The sequence below is a fragment of the Venustampulla echinocandica genome (genome assembly GCF_003357145.1).
Source record: "Venustampulla echinocandica strain BP 5553 chromosome Unknown scaffold_0, whole genome shotgun sequence".
Classification (NCBI taxonomy): domain Eukaryota; kingdom Fungi; phylum Ascomycota; class Leotiomycetes; order Helotiales; family Pleuroascaceae; genus Venustampulla; species Venustampulla echinocandica.
In genome coordinates this window covers 1,623,800-1,638,902 of record NW_022474205.1, presented here as the reverse complement: position 1 = coordinate 1,638,902, position 15,103 = coordinate 1,623,800, and the positions used below count along the sequence as shown (strand labels likewise).

Below are 15,103 nucleotides of genomic sequence, written 5' to 3'. Positions count from 1 at the left end.
TACATGCCATTTTGTAAGCGGTCTTGTAAAGGCAATGTCTTTTTAATTTGCCTTCTACGCACGGGAAGATCATCGATCAAAGAGAAGCTACAATTTTTGGACTTTTTTAATTGACAAAGTTTTTAACTTTGCCCTGCTCTCGGTATTACACTATCTCCGAAGTAGCACCCTTTTCATTGCAGATGCTGGCTTGCTACCATTGTGAAGAAGAGGAAAAGGTGAATCCTCTCCACCAAGTACCTATAGCAAGCTACTGGAATGGGGATGTAAGACGTTTAGCTGCTCCTCTGCCTGACTTTACGGTATGCTAGATAATAGTCGACATGCCCACTGAACTGTTAATACAGGCAGGTAGGTAGCTATTAGACTGGTTTTGGTTGCTATAATGGTTTCAGGTATTGTAATGGTTGCGATTGTGGGAACGAGGTGAGAGAATAAAAAATTTCTCCAGAAGAGAAACTAGAATCATAGAAGGCAGCATCTCTCGCCTATAGTCGTGCTTGCCTTTATTCATAATAAAGAAGAGAGACTAATTGGATCTAGGAAGCTCCAATCTGAAAAAACTAGGCAAGAGCAACCAGCAACTATATGAAATCGGAATGAATAATATTGATAATATTAACAAGAAAACTATATTAAAAATAACGGTTATAGTAGCTTCTGAAACCAATTCGTTTCTTTGCTAAAGTATATACGGGAAGTAAAACCTGTAGCGGAGCGTAAGAAGCGCAAAAGTGACGATACGACGTCCCACCAGCTTTGTAAACTTTGTACGCGGCTCCTCTATACCCCACGTTAACCTCGACAACGACTTGTTGGTTTTACTCCTCAAATCGATACAGTCTGCACCTCGCTTTCTAGCGTGTTCTATACCTACGCTCGTTGAGGATACGATATTAAACCTTTGATGTAAATAAATCGTTCTATTATGGCCCTTTCAAACCCCGTCTATTAAACATATATCCTGACCCATCCCCGGCAACCTATCTTGCCGTGATTCATTTCCAATTTATACAAAGACACCATGAAAACTAACAAATCAACCAACTACTTCACAGTAGCATCTTCCATTGCACTCTCCTCCGCCTGGGCTTTTTCGTCGTTTTCTTGCTTGCTTTTAAATATACCATGGCCCTCCTTTTGCTTTTTCTCTTTTGGCTTCTCGTCCTTGATGTTGTTGTAATGAGTAATACCCAGCTCTCTATCCCTTGCCAATCGCTCTTTATCCTTCTCTGAGACCGGGACACCTTCGATGGTCTTCACATGCTTGCCCTCGATGAAACCCATAATACCACCACATGCAGCAACAATACAGGCCAGTGCGACGAAAAGACCGGTGCTCCAGGACGGCCTTTCGTACCGGTTGAAGTGCCACATGAATATACAAAGAACTGTTTGGAGAAAAGTGTTCCATACCATGGACCAGATGACAAAGTCAAGCTTCCACAGTTTGGTTGGCGGGGCACGAATTCCAGTCAAAGGTGCATCTGGAGTCTTACTTAAGGGGAACGGCAAGGCACTTTCTGGGACATTGCCAGCCTCAGACTCGATGTTCGCAGCCCCCAACCCTACTGGTAGATCTTGGGACCCAGCAAGTCTAAACCAACCGCGATTGATGCCTGCCAGTCTTCGAAGGCCAATCTCTTTCTTTTGTAGCCGGTATTGGAGTAGATAGTAAAGATCTCGGAATCTCCAAGGGATGGTGCCAAAACCAGTGACACAGAAGAGCGCGTTTAGAATCTGCGAATCAATTTCGATCCAGATCCGACGAGGCGAGTTGATGTCGTCGCATGTAGGGTGGCACATTGCTGGAGAGGCATTGCATAGTAACAGGAACAACATCCCACCCCATGCAACAACGTTGAGACCGTATACTACGACGAGAAACCCAATTGGCGTGATGAAAAACTTCCAGAAAGCCGTCAATCCTATAGCGGTCGACTCCGTCCATGAGTGCTTTGGCGGGAATTGGTACCCATTGTCGAAAGGGGTGGTTTTGTATTGAGTGTCGACTTTTGGTGCAGTACGAGTAGAGTTAGGGCTGATGTTGGTATCGCTGCTGGCGCGCTGGTTTGCTGCTTTAGATCTCCCTGTCGAACTCGCCATATTGGTTATCGTGGGCTCCTGGGCACCGTCTCCTACAGCCGAAGGACCAACAGGGACGTCTGATGGTATTGGATATAGATTTTGATGCTCCGATTCATCGGCCACCTCTGGGAGGCTGTCGTGGGGGGCAACCGGGGTCCTGGGGCTATTCAGAGCTGATGAACTCTTCCGTTTTGTAATTCCGGATGGAGATTCTGCTGCTCTAGCTAGACTCGCACGTCGTCCCTTCTCTCGAACCTGCCCTTCGCTAGTCCACCCGTCACTACTGTAGCTCCCTCTCCTGATATCAGATAATGATGGTATTGAAGACGCAATCTGAGCGGTCGCAATGCACATCCCAGTTGGAGGATTCGATTCTTGGAAGCTCGAAGAGGCGGTGCGCAGCCGGCCCCGAATCGTGGAACTCGACGACTGCCCTCTAACTCGATTTGCGTTGTTCTCGGTGTTCGTCACGATGGTTGGCCGTTGAGGAGTTGGAATTTTGGGCGTCGATGGACTGCTCAGCGATGGAAAAGGTTCGACAGCATTGTTTTCAGTCGGCGTGCGCTGCGTACCTGGGCTTGGGGGTACTGTCGAAGAGGATGGAGATGGAGGTGACGCCATAACGTCTGAAATGAATTGATAAATCGAGTTGGGAATTTAGATGGGGAAAAGCCGACGGCGAAGGCAAACGCGACGAAACGATGTCTGCGCCACGGTAGCAGGGGCTGGTACGTATGTATGTGAGGTTTGCCAAGTATTGTTGGTATTCAACCAAAATACGTGGTCGTTGACGTCAGCTATGGCGCAGGCAAAACTTGCATTAACGAAAGTGAAACTTGTATGGGAATACTCCGTATCGGGTGTGACAGCCTTAGCTGTAGGTACCCAGGTGCTTTGGAATAAATGCTTGGGGGAGAATAAATGATAACGATTGAAAGAGGAAGAATATGGAATAGGGCTCAAGTCTCAAGAGGAGCTCAAGAGCACTGTCCGCCGGGGCTGGGCTTATCTTTTCCCTCCTTCCCCAGACCCACACATTAAATAAGACCGAGCCAACTCCACTTGTAAAAAGAACATCAGCGCTAGAAGAAAAACCTGCCAACCCCGGCTATCTTATACGAGAGACGATGGTCGTTCGTCGATATTGTTTGGATAGGCCATTAGGGGGAATAGAAACCCTAACTTATTAGCAGAATTGTCCCTGAACTCTAATCAGGTGCTATTTCGTTCTTAGGCCCGGCCCGAATTGGCAGTTCCTTTCTCTCTTGTCGCTTGTCGCTCTTTGGAAGCGCCGAGGCCACATGTTCGATCATACGAGTACGAGGGACGGAGGACGGAGGCTAGAAAATAGAGTTTGTCCGAGTCCGAATCCGAGTTCGAGTCCGAGTCCGATGAATTCGTACCATTCCATTTGTTAGCACGAAATTCTCTTAACGGCGATGACTTGACTTGAGAAGCTCAGCCTTCCGTATACTGTACCCGTTCACCACAGTGCCCACTCAGAAAGCCCGGCATATACCAGTACAGATACAGATTAACACCATCACAGATTCCGGCATACGCGATAGAGTGGAACTCTCGTTGCAGTCAATCCAACCTTCGAACTTGATAACCTCGTCGAAAAGATAGCGCTCAGGCACAGCAACTGCCCCAATAGCCATCCCACGACCAAGCAAAGCCTCCGCTTGGGCTTCAGACGCACCAGCCTTATGCAAACTGGCAGCAATGGCTCCTTCTGCTATAATCCCCGATTTACCCTTACCACCCCAATCAGCCGTTCAAAAAAGTATCGGTGACTCAAGCCCATTCTTTCAACATTCAGCCCACCCCGCATACCTTCAACAACTGGCTAGTAACATACTGCACGACCTCCAATTCCAGCATGACTGGACCAGCCTTACCATCCACACCCATTCAACAGCAAACAACCTCCCTCTTCCTCGTCCTATCATCTCCGGCCTCCCGCCCCGACGAGTATACGTCCACCCAGACGAACAAGTCCAGATTATAAAAGCGGAGCACGAAATGGGCGAGTCTATCGAGCAGCGTCCGGAGCGAGAGTGGGTGCTTCCCAGCCAGATACAGGAGGAATGGAGCGTGGCGAAATTCGCTGAGGTTTTTGATGCCCTGGATGTTTTACCACCAGCCGAGGATGGCGAGAATGAGGAGGAGCCCGATGAGTTAGCCGTGGGGCACGAATGGCAGGGCACGAACCGGCCCAAGAGGTTGCTTTTGGCTACGGTACATAGTGATAGTACCGTGGTTTACTATATTATGCATGATGGGATCGTGAAGCCGAGGCAGAATTGAAAGACAAAATTGGCATGGCTACATACTATGGAGCAGAGGAGTGCTGAAAGGAGCACGTTGTTACTAGGCTACTGCCTACGAAGCACACGGTTCAGGACGAGCAGGCAATGTTCTGCGGCAGATGATGTCACGTCCTCTGCGAGAAACAGCTATAGTTCGCGGCGCATCGATCGTCCAACCTAATTAGTTGCCTACCTTCGTGAAGCACGGAGGATAGTGCTCTCAGCAGCCTTGGGCTTGGCTTAGCTTCCCTGAGCTGTCGTGCCTATGCGGTGGAACTTGAAGTCCTTGCTATTTGACAAGCCCACGTGAAGCAAGGTCCACACATATAAGGCTATACTACGCCAGCACAATAGGATACAAGACGCAGGGTCTGTGGATATTGGCCTTGATTGATCTTTCAATCTCTCATATCAAGATGGCGACGACGACGTTCCATTACTACTTTCCTCATTCCCAGTGCTGACCATCCTGGACCCAGTGCCCGATTTCAAGGTAGCCTGTTAGTTCACACTAAGTTACATTTCAAATATCCTAAATATATTATGGCAAACCACGCTATCTGCATTATTCGTCGTCTCTTAGCTTTCATTGTGATATTACTATTTTTCTCAGCTCCATCTTTTAGTCATATGCTAAGGTTTCTATCTCAACTTATCTGAAAGGCCAGGATCGAGTTTATGCTAAAAAGTATTTCGTATCCTCTGAAGTTTCAAGGCTTCGTTGCATCATGCAATCCATTTCTACTCTCTTCAATCCAAAGTATAAATAACTACCTAGGTATGTTACAAGTTTCAGGTGGGTATTACCACCGTAAAGAAAACCACATTGGTTACCTGCTTACCTACCTATTAGGTAGTCAAGGAGAAGGTATATCATGTGATTGCCGGCACCGTGTTAACCTCCGTAGGTCCCAGTCCAAGGTCAACCGGATGACAAGCATTTAGGCAAATACTACGAGATGGCAGTTAACATTTGCAAGGCGTGACGAATGACTAAGTATCGAGTCAGACCGCCGTTATATAGTAGATACTTGCCGTTCGCTCTCCCGAAATTCACTTTAAAATAACATTTAGCAAAGTATTTCGTGATGTCGAAGGGTGTCCGAGTAAGGGTATGTAACGGCATTTGTTGTACCGGAACAAGGTGTTTGAAACCTCATCTTGCTTCGCAGATACAATTTCTACATCAGCTTTCTGCGCAATGAATCATACGACATTCTATGTATGAATGGGCAGTTGGATGTTGCAACATAAATACAAATTGGAGGGGAATTAGTTAATGGCATGGGGATTGATAGCACGAGTCCCCAAAGTTGCATGTCGCGTAGTTGTACTTCCTCACCCAGGGGCCCAGACTGTACATAGTACTATGATTAGCCCTCTTGGGAGATCTGCGAAGGCCAGAACAGCCAAGCTCCAGTGTCACAGCTAAAGTGGAGCATAATCTCGACTTCGGTGAAAGTTTCGATCCATGGGCTGCCATCGTCGTTGTCGTCGTCGTCGCCGCCCATCCTTCTATCCTTCTACAGTACTCTGCTTCCCTTCTAACCATAACCCATGACCGCCCTCGACGCTCGTATTCATTGTTTTACAATTTGAAACCATTTGAATGCCGTGGCTGCCGAATTGTGCTTTTGACGATATCGGTTTTCTAATCACGACAATTTTGAATCCCTGAGCATCATCCAACAAACACGCGTCGGCCTGCCGCCGGGACCTATCAACATGCTTAAGTATAGGTATTTATAAGGCACAAACGAGACCATTATCATTAGCCAGCTCGGCCCCCAGCAGCAGCGGCTCTATTCGCGCGAGGGTGCGATGCAAGGTTGATATCTGCTTTGTTTCGGCACTTCGTCGCGACCCTCTCCCATGTCTTTCCAGAAGGCCAAACAAGAATTATGCGATCTGCCCGCGCAACCGTTTCTCTCGATCCACCGGGTATTACGCGCCCGTCTTCCAATACCAGGCCGCCGCTGTGTATTTCCAGATTATTAGCCTCCTGGCTAAGCAGCAGTTCCATCGCCAAGGCTCAAGGAGCCAAGGGGCGTATGATCCTGCCTGGGGAAAAGGGGCTTTCGATCGTGGTGTTTTTATCCCGTACCCCACAATCTACACTGCCGCATCGCACCCAAGATCTATCTACCTGCGTCCCACGCAACAGGTCGCCATCTATCTCCCTTTTCCCAGATCAACGGATCGTGAAAATAAATGAACATATCTCTCTGCTTATTATCCCGCCCCCCGTCATAGGTCTGCTTAAATAGCCTGTCGGTGGCTGCCAAGGCCTCATGTCATGAGATCAGAAGTTCGGATCATTGTGTTTGGCCCTGAGTAGGGCACGACGGGGTTCTATTGCCGGAATGGCGGCGGTACATAAAGCTCCAAGATGTCCGAAGGATATCAGTGATTGTAAATCAGCATATTCCAATTACTCGACGATTTCGATTACTCGGCAAGATGGCTCCTATCTCAAGATTCACGGCTGCTTTGGCTCTGGCATATGGCTTCTGCGGAACCCTCACAGCTGCCCACCCGGGCGAGGAGCAGCATGATATCAAGCACATTGCTCGACAGATGAAGCGGACGGCGGCCATCGCAGACTACCAAGCAGCGCAGATGAATGCCTGTGTGGACAGCGAGCATGTCAAGGCGCTCCAGGAGCGGGCGATAAAGCGTCGCGCAGCTATTACAGAGCAGCTTCGTGAGGAGCGCGGTCTTCAAGACAGTCAGTTACTTTCTGTTACATATATATCATTCTTGGCTTACCTATAGTAGCACCCATCTTCGACAAGCGGAATCTCCAGGACTTCAAGACCTGGGCTCAGACACAGCACAACAAGACAGGCTCCGCACTCAAGCCTGGAGCCTCTCTAGAAGCGCTCTTCGGCGCCAACCCAACCTGCATTCTCGCCCCAGACAATGCCAACGGGCCATACTTCGTAAAGGGCGAGCAAATTCGGTCCAACAACGTCGATGGCCAGAAGGGAGTGCCAATGCATCTTGAGATTCAGTTCATTGATGTTAAGACCTGCAAGCCAGCACCTGAAATCCTCGTTGATATCTGGGCCTGCAACGCCACCGGCATCTATAGCGGTGTCAGCGCACAAGGCCAAGGTGGCTTAAACAGTGCTTTCTTGCGTAGTGTCCAGAAGACCGACGCTGATGGTGTCGTGCAATTCGATACCAATTTCCCAGGTCATTACGGTGGACGTGCTACTCACGAGCACATCATCACCCACGTTGGCGCCAAGGTTGAGGCCAACGGCAGCTATACTGGGGGCACAATCAACCATCTCTCCCAGCTGTTCTTCGAACAGGCTCTTATCAACGCCGTCGAGAAGACCGCCCCATACAACACCAACAGAATCCAGATGACCCAGAACGACGCCGACATGTTCACCGGATATGCCGCCACCAAAGCCTATGATCCATTCCCAAGCTACACATATCTTGGCAGCCAGATCGAACAGGGAATCTTCGCATGGGCACTTCTCGGTATCGATCTCAATGCCAACGTTGAGCAATACGCAACAAACACCGCATATGTTGATGCTACGGGAGGACACAACAACCCCAGCTTCAACATGGGAATTGTGGCCACCCCACCAAGCACCCACGGAAAGAGAGAGGGGGAAGAGGAAGAGGAGGTCCTTGACGCCGAGTAAGGGCGAGGTGATTGAATAAGCGGATAACGCGATGCGGTGCTACATATTTAGAACCGTTGCCATTGCATGTTTCCGGGAGGAAGATGAAAGTCTTTGGATATAATTTACCTCCCCGTTGTATCTAAATTTTTAAATGTCGAGATAATCGTCAATTATGTACAGCGAGATCTGTATCTCATATCAGCATAGCAGTTCTAAAAGTCCATAACATAGTCTGCTATGATGCTGAGTTGAGAGAGGAGGTATAAAAGTACATCACCACGAATCGCCATCAAGACGTTCTAACATCCGTATTTATCAAAAGAGCAACCAAAATACTCACTTGCCCCACCAAAGACGCTAAGCGTATCACTCTTAGGATCGTCATCTCCATTTAAATTTTATATTTGTATTGAGAACATTTCTTAAAAATATGCTGGTAAGTCAGACGGGCGAGCAAACATGTTGACACGTAAGTGGCGAGATCTATGATGAAAATGCTGTAGAGATAAGACACGAAGGAGAAGAGTTACCAAATATTCTGCGGAAGCTCCTATCCAGAAAAGACAACGGTTGCTAGGAACGTAGACTAAACGAGCAAGATCCGCAAAAACCACCCAGGCAAATGCTGTAGTACAAGAAGAAAGAGGTGCCGGCTGAGAGCCGAGATGTCTACAAACCCGTTCTTTGTCTAGGTCGTGCCATCGTCGAGGGGGACTATACGTCTCCAATCTTTTCGAAAACGAGTTGGACGACTTCGGCTACGACCTTGGTGATATGGTCGATCTCTTCTCTCGTGACAATGTAGGTTGGGGCGATGATAACGTGATCTCCTGCAATCCCATCCACGGTTCCGGTACCGGGGTACATTGTCATGTTGAACGGCGCTGCAATGGCTATGTCATGCACCCGTTGTGCAACACCCAACTTCGTATCAAAAGGCTCCTTGGTCTGCTTATCCTTGACGAACTCCAAGCCCCAGAAGAGACCTTTTCCCCGGATATCGCCCACATTCGGGTGACCTCCTAAGAGCGATTTTAGGCGCTTCTCGAGATAAGCTCCTTGGACCTGGACATTCTTGATCAGATTCTCTTCTCGTTGGATTTTCTGCACCTCAAGTGCTGCGGCTGCTTGGATGGGCATTGCTTGATAAGTTTGTCCATGGACGAATTGGCCGCTCCCATTTGACAATGAACTGACGATCTTGTCTGAGATCAAGACTGCTGCTATTGGTTGGTAGCCACCTCCTAGGCCTTTCCCAACAGTTTGGAGGTCAGGCGCCGCGCCTTCGGCTTGCCAGGCATGTAGAGTGCCGCAACGACCCATACCGCTCATAACTTCATCCAGTATGAAGAGGGCGCCATGTCTATGACAAACAGCTCTCATAGCCGTTAAGTATCCAGGAACATCGGGAACACAACCTAATGCCGCTCCTACAACTGGTTCACATACGAAGCCAATGACTGTCTCAGGTCCTAATTCTTGAAATTTTGCCTCGAGCTCGGAGGCCTTTCTGGCGACGAATGATGCATCGGATTCCCGCTCTCTTCGTTGGCGGTATGCGTTGCATGCTGATACGCGATGGACTTTCATAAGGAAAGGCTCGTATGGAGCCCTACGTGCAACATGCCCAGATACACCAAGCGCGCCAATGGTATTGCCGTGATATGACCCTTCACGAGCGATGATGTTCACTCGCGGGGTGTTCTTGTCGCCTTCATAGAAGTATTGCCGAGCAAGCTTTATGGAGGCTTCCATCGCTTCGGATCCTAACCAAATGAGTTACTGGGCAAGGGAAGATAGATTGATAGAAGACGAACCTGAACCGGTTAAGTAAATTCTGCTCATCTCACCCCCAGTGCCATTGATCAACTCCTTGCAGAGCTCTTCCACCACATCACAACTCCAGTAAGAGGAGCAAAGATACGGAACGCCGGTAGTTAGCTGTTTGTTGATAGCCTTGATCACCCGCTCGTTCCCGTGCCCCAGACAAGAGACCGCTGCACCGGAGGTTGCATCAAAAATAGTGCGTCCGTCGGCGAGTTGCAAGTAGTTCCCCTTGCCGCGAGTTACAAGTGGGAAGGTCTTGTGAAGATTCCGGTCGAGGAGAAATTCGGGCTTTTTGACGCCATTTACCCCATTGGTATGGCCATTAGAGCTTCCCTTGCCTTTCATATCAATTTTTGCAAGCCCCATGTCATGCTGGGGTAGCTGTGCCACAGCCGATGGAGACATGACTGGTGTCTGGACGGTTTTGAACGGCGAAAGAGGACTCAATTCCTAGGACAAATATGTAATGAAAAGCACCCCTCAAGCAAGCTGGGTATGGAAAAAGGGGACCTAGGACGGGGTATAGTGGATTTGAGATTTGGGCTGTGTATGGATTTCTGCCCGCTTTGTAGTAATAAGAGAATTGTATCGAAGATGAAGAGGAAGAGGGACTGGATAGAGGAAGAGGGCAACTGTAGGACCGCAATGAAATCTGCCTTGTAGGTGGGGATATGACTTGATTTATATAGAAAAAGGAGGAAGCCGGAGTAGTACCAGGCCTGCGGGAGCTTGCAGTGCAAATGATGGGTGCTATGGATGGGAATGGAGAATGTTAGATAGGGGGGGGTTGCAGATCACATTAACAGAAATCCCGCTTTCCCATCGAATAGACGACAAAACAAATTCGTTCCCGGCGTGATGAAGCGTAAGAGTGGAGTGGTGGGGAAGGGGCGGCTAAGGGATTAGGGCCGTCACTACTGGGAACTTGTTACATACCTAGCTCCTTCCTCTCCCACTCAACTCCTCGAGGTTTGTTGTTGACCTGGTTCAAGGTTCCAATAACAATGACACAGCACAACATAACACAACACCCGGAACATCTGAGAAACATAGCATCGTGAGAAGCGGCACTGGTGGGGTACCCATGTACCTATACCTGCTGCTATGAACCATGAATGCTCGCACGAACACTCACTTGTGACCTGTCCGCTACGGCCCCCGTCGTCCACGGATCTCCCCACGTACCGGTACCTAGTACTGTACCTCACCTTCTGGCTTCAGATTTCCTCCGCGAGCTCGGTATGCTGGCCATTTCTTCCGGACTTCTACTTAGGTGGTTCTGCGCCCGACGGCAATGCAAGCCGTGACGTTTGATGCCTTCGGTTGAGCTAGGACAAAGGGCAATGCAATGCAATAGTTAGCAGAAACAACGGTTTCCCCGGCCGGCGACAGGTGCCAATGGCTCTCAGAAGCACCGAGTACGGGCTGTCGATTCTATCTGCAAGACAGGCAGCAAGGCAGCTGAGCTGCCCAGACTCCAACACCTACGGGAGTTGGGATGCCCGGTGTGGTCGGCATTCCCCTTGTTCTTGAAGCCGTAACCACCGATGGTTCTTCAAGTTCCCTGACCGCTTGACTGCTTGACCGCTTGACCGCCCAAAAGGAATGATAGCGATTCGAGAAGCTTTAGCCGGCCGGAGGGATTCCATTTGCATGTGCCCTAGAGTTGGTATCCACAGCCGCCTCCCGAATAGCAGCTTGTTTCGTTCGATATACTCGCACTTCGCATGGGTCACTCCGTACGACTACGTAGTAGTTGGCATGTCATTTCACACGCCAGATCTCTGGCAGGAGCTGGCCGGCAGGTTCTTGGGTCAAGCCTCAAGGTTGCTACGCCACGGAAGATACTGCCGTTGTCGGGTCCAAGGCTCCTCTGCGATTCGCTGTGGCCGCCGCCAGCCACAGGGCGCCAGTGAAACCGGCGATTACTAGGTCACCACTTCGCACTAGGTACGTAAACAACTTTCCGACCTGACGACTCTAGACTCCGGACGGCGGTGGTAGCTTCGTGTGGCTCAAGATAACCAAGATCCCAAGATACCAATCGCCTATCGTCGAGGAAACCGGCATCGCAGAACCACGTATCATTGACTGACTGGGCCGAAGACTCGTTGCAGCGGTCCGTCGCATTGCAACAAACCAAATCCTTTCGGCAGCACGTCTTCGGTCGTCATGTCCGACATCCGCTGTTTCTAGGTTGGATCCTAGCGCTCATATGCCTGCCAGCCTGAGCGTTTTCTCTGTTTGAAGATAGCTGCGCTGGCGCGTACATTTGACCTGGAAGCTATTTCCTCGACCCCCAATATCAATATCAATAGCAATATCGGAAAAAGGATTTTGTGTAGCATGGAACCCTTGCCCAATAATCCTGCCCAGTCCTAGTCCCCGTCGTTACAAATTTATATGCTCTCTGTGGACTCCCTGACCGCTAGGTTCGACGAGAAACGGGGTATGCTACTACGTATATCAACAAGCTCCCTTCCCCCACGGGCGATGCAAGCAACATGCAAGGGCGGCCAGTTATATGCACGACTCGGTACCATAAATCACGTAACTGGCCAGCCAGAGCTACGAATTAATGGGATGAGTATTTGGCGGAAAGCTGGTTGCTGCAATGAATGTGCGTTGAGCCTGCTCATGGCATTCTGTTTAGTAAGGTACTTTACCTATAGTTATGAGTGCATGGTCTCGGGGTTGGCGGGCACGTACATGTACGAAGCTAGTCAAAGTGGTTACGACTCTACGAGCAACTGGTTTGTTGAGTTTGAATTTCGGGTTGGTTTTCTCTTCCACCTTTGATGCCAATGTTCCTCAAGCCGCAAGTGCATTTGGACATAGGGGATGTAATGTTATTGTTATTCTATAGGCACTATGGGTTTGGGATTGTGCCCCAACTTGAACGGCCTGATATCGGCTTCGCCGGCATCAAGAGCGGCAGCCTGTGAAGCGCGGAGCGAGATGGACCGTAGGCTCGGCAAGCCGAATTTGGTTTCGGGCCGTGCATTATGGACCCTGGTTCCCGAACCCGGGGATCGTCGGTTTCCACAGGACGTATTTCAATTCAAGAGGGACGAATACTGACTCGCACTCTGATAAGGGGATTAACCCGATGGCACTCACCTGATGGTATCATGGTGTTTGCCTTAGCCTCATGCCACTATCCACTTCGCCGAACCTAATTGCCTCGCTGCCCCATGATTTAAGTTACATAGGAATACGGCTTAGGGCCCGTATAAGCAAAAGCGACGTCTATATGGCGTGACACCAGCGTCTCAGGGAGTCTCATACTGAGGTTAGTTCCAGCCCACTCAACTGGAGGTATAATATAGTCGCCCTTTTGCATTGGCTTGACTGCCGGGTTTTGGCCTCCAGCAGGTAACCGGGACATCACAAAATTCTTCATATGGGATGCTATCATGCTACGGGGTTATGGTCGGATTTCGCTCTTTGCATCCGTCACCCAGGATTTGGTTCGCATGCCTGAGCTCGAGGTAACACCGAATGTGGGATGATTAGAGCGTTTTTTGATTAAGCAGCGATGCAGCTATCGCTATTAACAGATAGGTCAGTTCCCGTCCCTCATTAAGCTACGAGCATCAAGTCTGCTCGGCGGGCCAGGCAAAAAGGGCGTACTGTATGTTCATCCCACATGTACGACGCGTCTTGCTCCTAGAACACATGTCTCGCGGTAGATGTCTGTTCGTCGTTCTTGCTGGACATCCTGGCAGTCTGCTAAAATGCCCCGATTATGATCCCCAATTTTCGCAATGGCAAATACACCATTTAGGTATACATCTGATAATCCGTTCAACCAAGGCTAACCGCAGCCTCTAAAGAGCGGCCTTGTGTTGTGCAGAAGACATAGCGGGACTATATCGGAGAGTGGGACACATCCTCCCTTACGTTGCAGCTCTCTGCTGAGATGCTGGCAATCCATATGCAGTCTTGATATGCCGATCCTAGCTTGAGCACCCAGGCCAGGACCAGGGCCAGGGCCAACTACAACTGTAACTGCAGCGGCCTGAAATCTCTGCGTCTGCTCCGACCGTTTTAATTCTTGTAGGTGCAGGGCTTCATGAACGGGCATTCAAATACGGACCGACATCCTCAATCGCTTACTGACGTACAGGATGCCGACTCACTAAGATACGAGTATGGGCCAGACTACAACCAAGCCGAGCGAGGAAATAGTGTAACACAAGCATAAGAGGACAAACACGAGTCTAGTCTAGTAAAACATCCTTGAGGCTTTAGGGTGCCTTTATACTTGTTCTAGGAGGAGCTCCTGCCCCTATATTTTAGGCCAGTGGAGCTTGGAACCAGTAAGACAGAGCCCAGCTTGGAACGCTTCCCCCACAGAACACGTGACAATAACAGAGATGAGTTGGGAAGAAGGAAACATGCGCAACAGCTGAAGAAGGCATGCATCGAAATAAGGAGGATTGAGATACGTTGCTCAACAGTACCGGCTTGCTTCCCGGCGTCGGCAACAAATGGGCGCATAGCTGTTGGGAAGGGAGCAAGGAACAAAGTTGCTGCCAATTCCATGGTTGCGAAGCTCTCCTAGCGGCACTCTGTGATGTATTGCTGGCTGTACTTATCGATGTTGTGCGTCTTGAGGATAAGGAGAGGCTCTGCTTGCGTTTCAACCCGCATCCGGCACTTCCTATTTACGTTGGTGGCTGCAGCCAATCAGAGTCGCGTAGCGAGAGGCAGGCTTTGCCCCCGCGATCCGCACCTTTGAAATCATTTTTTTGAAAGCAGGAACAACCATGACCAAAAATTACTCTGAATCTTGTTGTACGTGAACCAGATCATTCCGCACCCTCTTGAACAGCGTCGGCGAACACATATTGCGCTCCTCCGGCCTTGCACGACGCCAGTCTTGCGCAGGGCAAACAAAGGCATTGTCACCATAGACGACGCGCCTGAGCGTGACGAGGAATTCAATACAATCGCGACAACCCATCCCAGCGTCGCCCTTAACAAATAAAGGGTTCCGCGACTACCTTCGGAGATACCTTTGGTTTGATTACTTGCGCTGCTCCGCCGCAGTCTAGAGAAGCTTGTAAAGAGGCGCTCACATATGCGCAAAGGCGAAGGTCAGTCAATGGACAGTGTGGCAAAAGTGACCTCCAATTCACTTCCCTTGATGCCTGCACATACATTTCAAAATAGCCCACTGACTCTCTTCGCTGTCCTTCTAGACAAGGCCCATTGACGCAT

General features: G+C 49.6%; 4 protein-coding genes across 4 annotated transcripts; 2 read left to right on the top strand and 2 right to left on the bottom strand.

Annotated features, from left to right (window-relative positions):
• Window positions 1-1,047: 1,047 nt before the first annotated feature.
• On the bottom strand, window positions 1,048-2,709 carry BP5553_00502 (Uncharacterized protein; the record flags this gene model as incomplete). The annotated part of the gene is made up of 1 exon (XM_032009125.1): window positions 1,048-2,709. The coding sequence occupies one exon, from the start codon at window positions 2,707-2,709 to the stop codon at window positions 1,048-1,050; it is 1,662 nt and encodes a 553-aa protein (XP_031873179.1).
• Window positions 2,710-3,813: 1,104 nt separating this feature from the next.
• BP5553_00501 (Uncharacterized protein) lies at window positions 3,814-4,585 on the top strand (the record flags this gene model as incomplete). The annotated part of the gene is made up of 2 exons (XM_032009124.1): window positions 3,814-4,329; window positions 4,466-4,585. The coding sequence occupies 2 exons, from the start codon at window positions 3,814-3,816 to the stop codon at window positions 4,583-4,585; spliced, it is 636 nt and encodes a 211-aa protein (XP_031873178.1).
• Window positions 4,586-6,860: 2,275 nt separating this feature from the next.
• On the top strand, window positions 6,861-8,068 carry BP5553_00500 (Uncharacterized protein; the record flags this gene model as incomplete). Its single annotated transcript, XM_032009123.1, has 2 exons — window positions 6,861-7,128; window positions 7,179-8,068. 2 exons carry the CDS (start codon window positions 6,861-6,863, stop codon window positions 8,066-8,068), a joined length of 1,158 nt encoding a protein of 385 aa, XP_031873177.1.
• A 696-nt stretch (window positions 8,069-8,764) lies between these two features.
• Window positions 8,765-10,282, bottom strand: BP5553_00499 (PLP-dependent transferase; the record flags this gene model as incomplete). The annotated part of the gene is made up of 2 exons (XM_032009122.1): window positions 8,765-9,816; window positions 9,868-10,282. The coding sequence occupies 2 exons, from the start codon at window positions 10,280-10,282 to the stop codon at window positions 8,765-8,767; spliced, it is 1,467 nt and encodes a 488-aa protein (XP_031873176.1).
• Window positions 10,283-15,103: the final 4,821 nt, after the last annotated feature.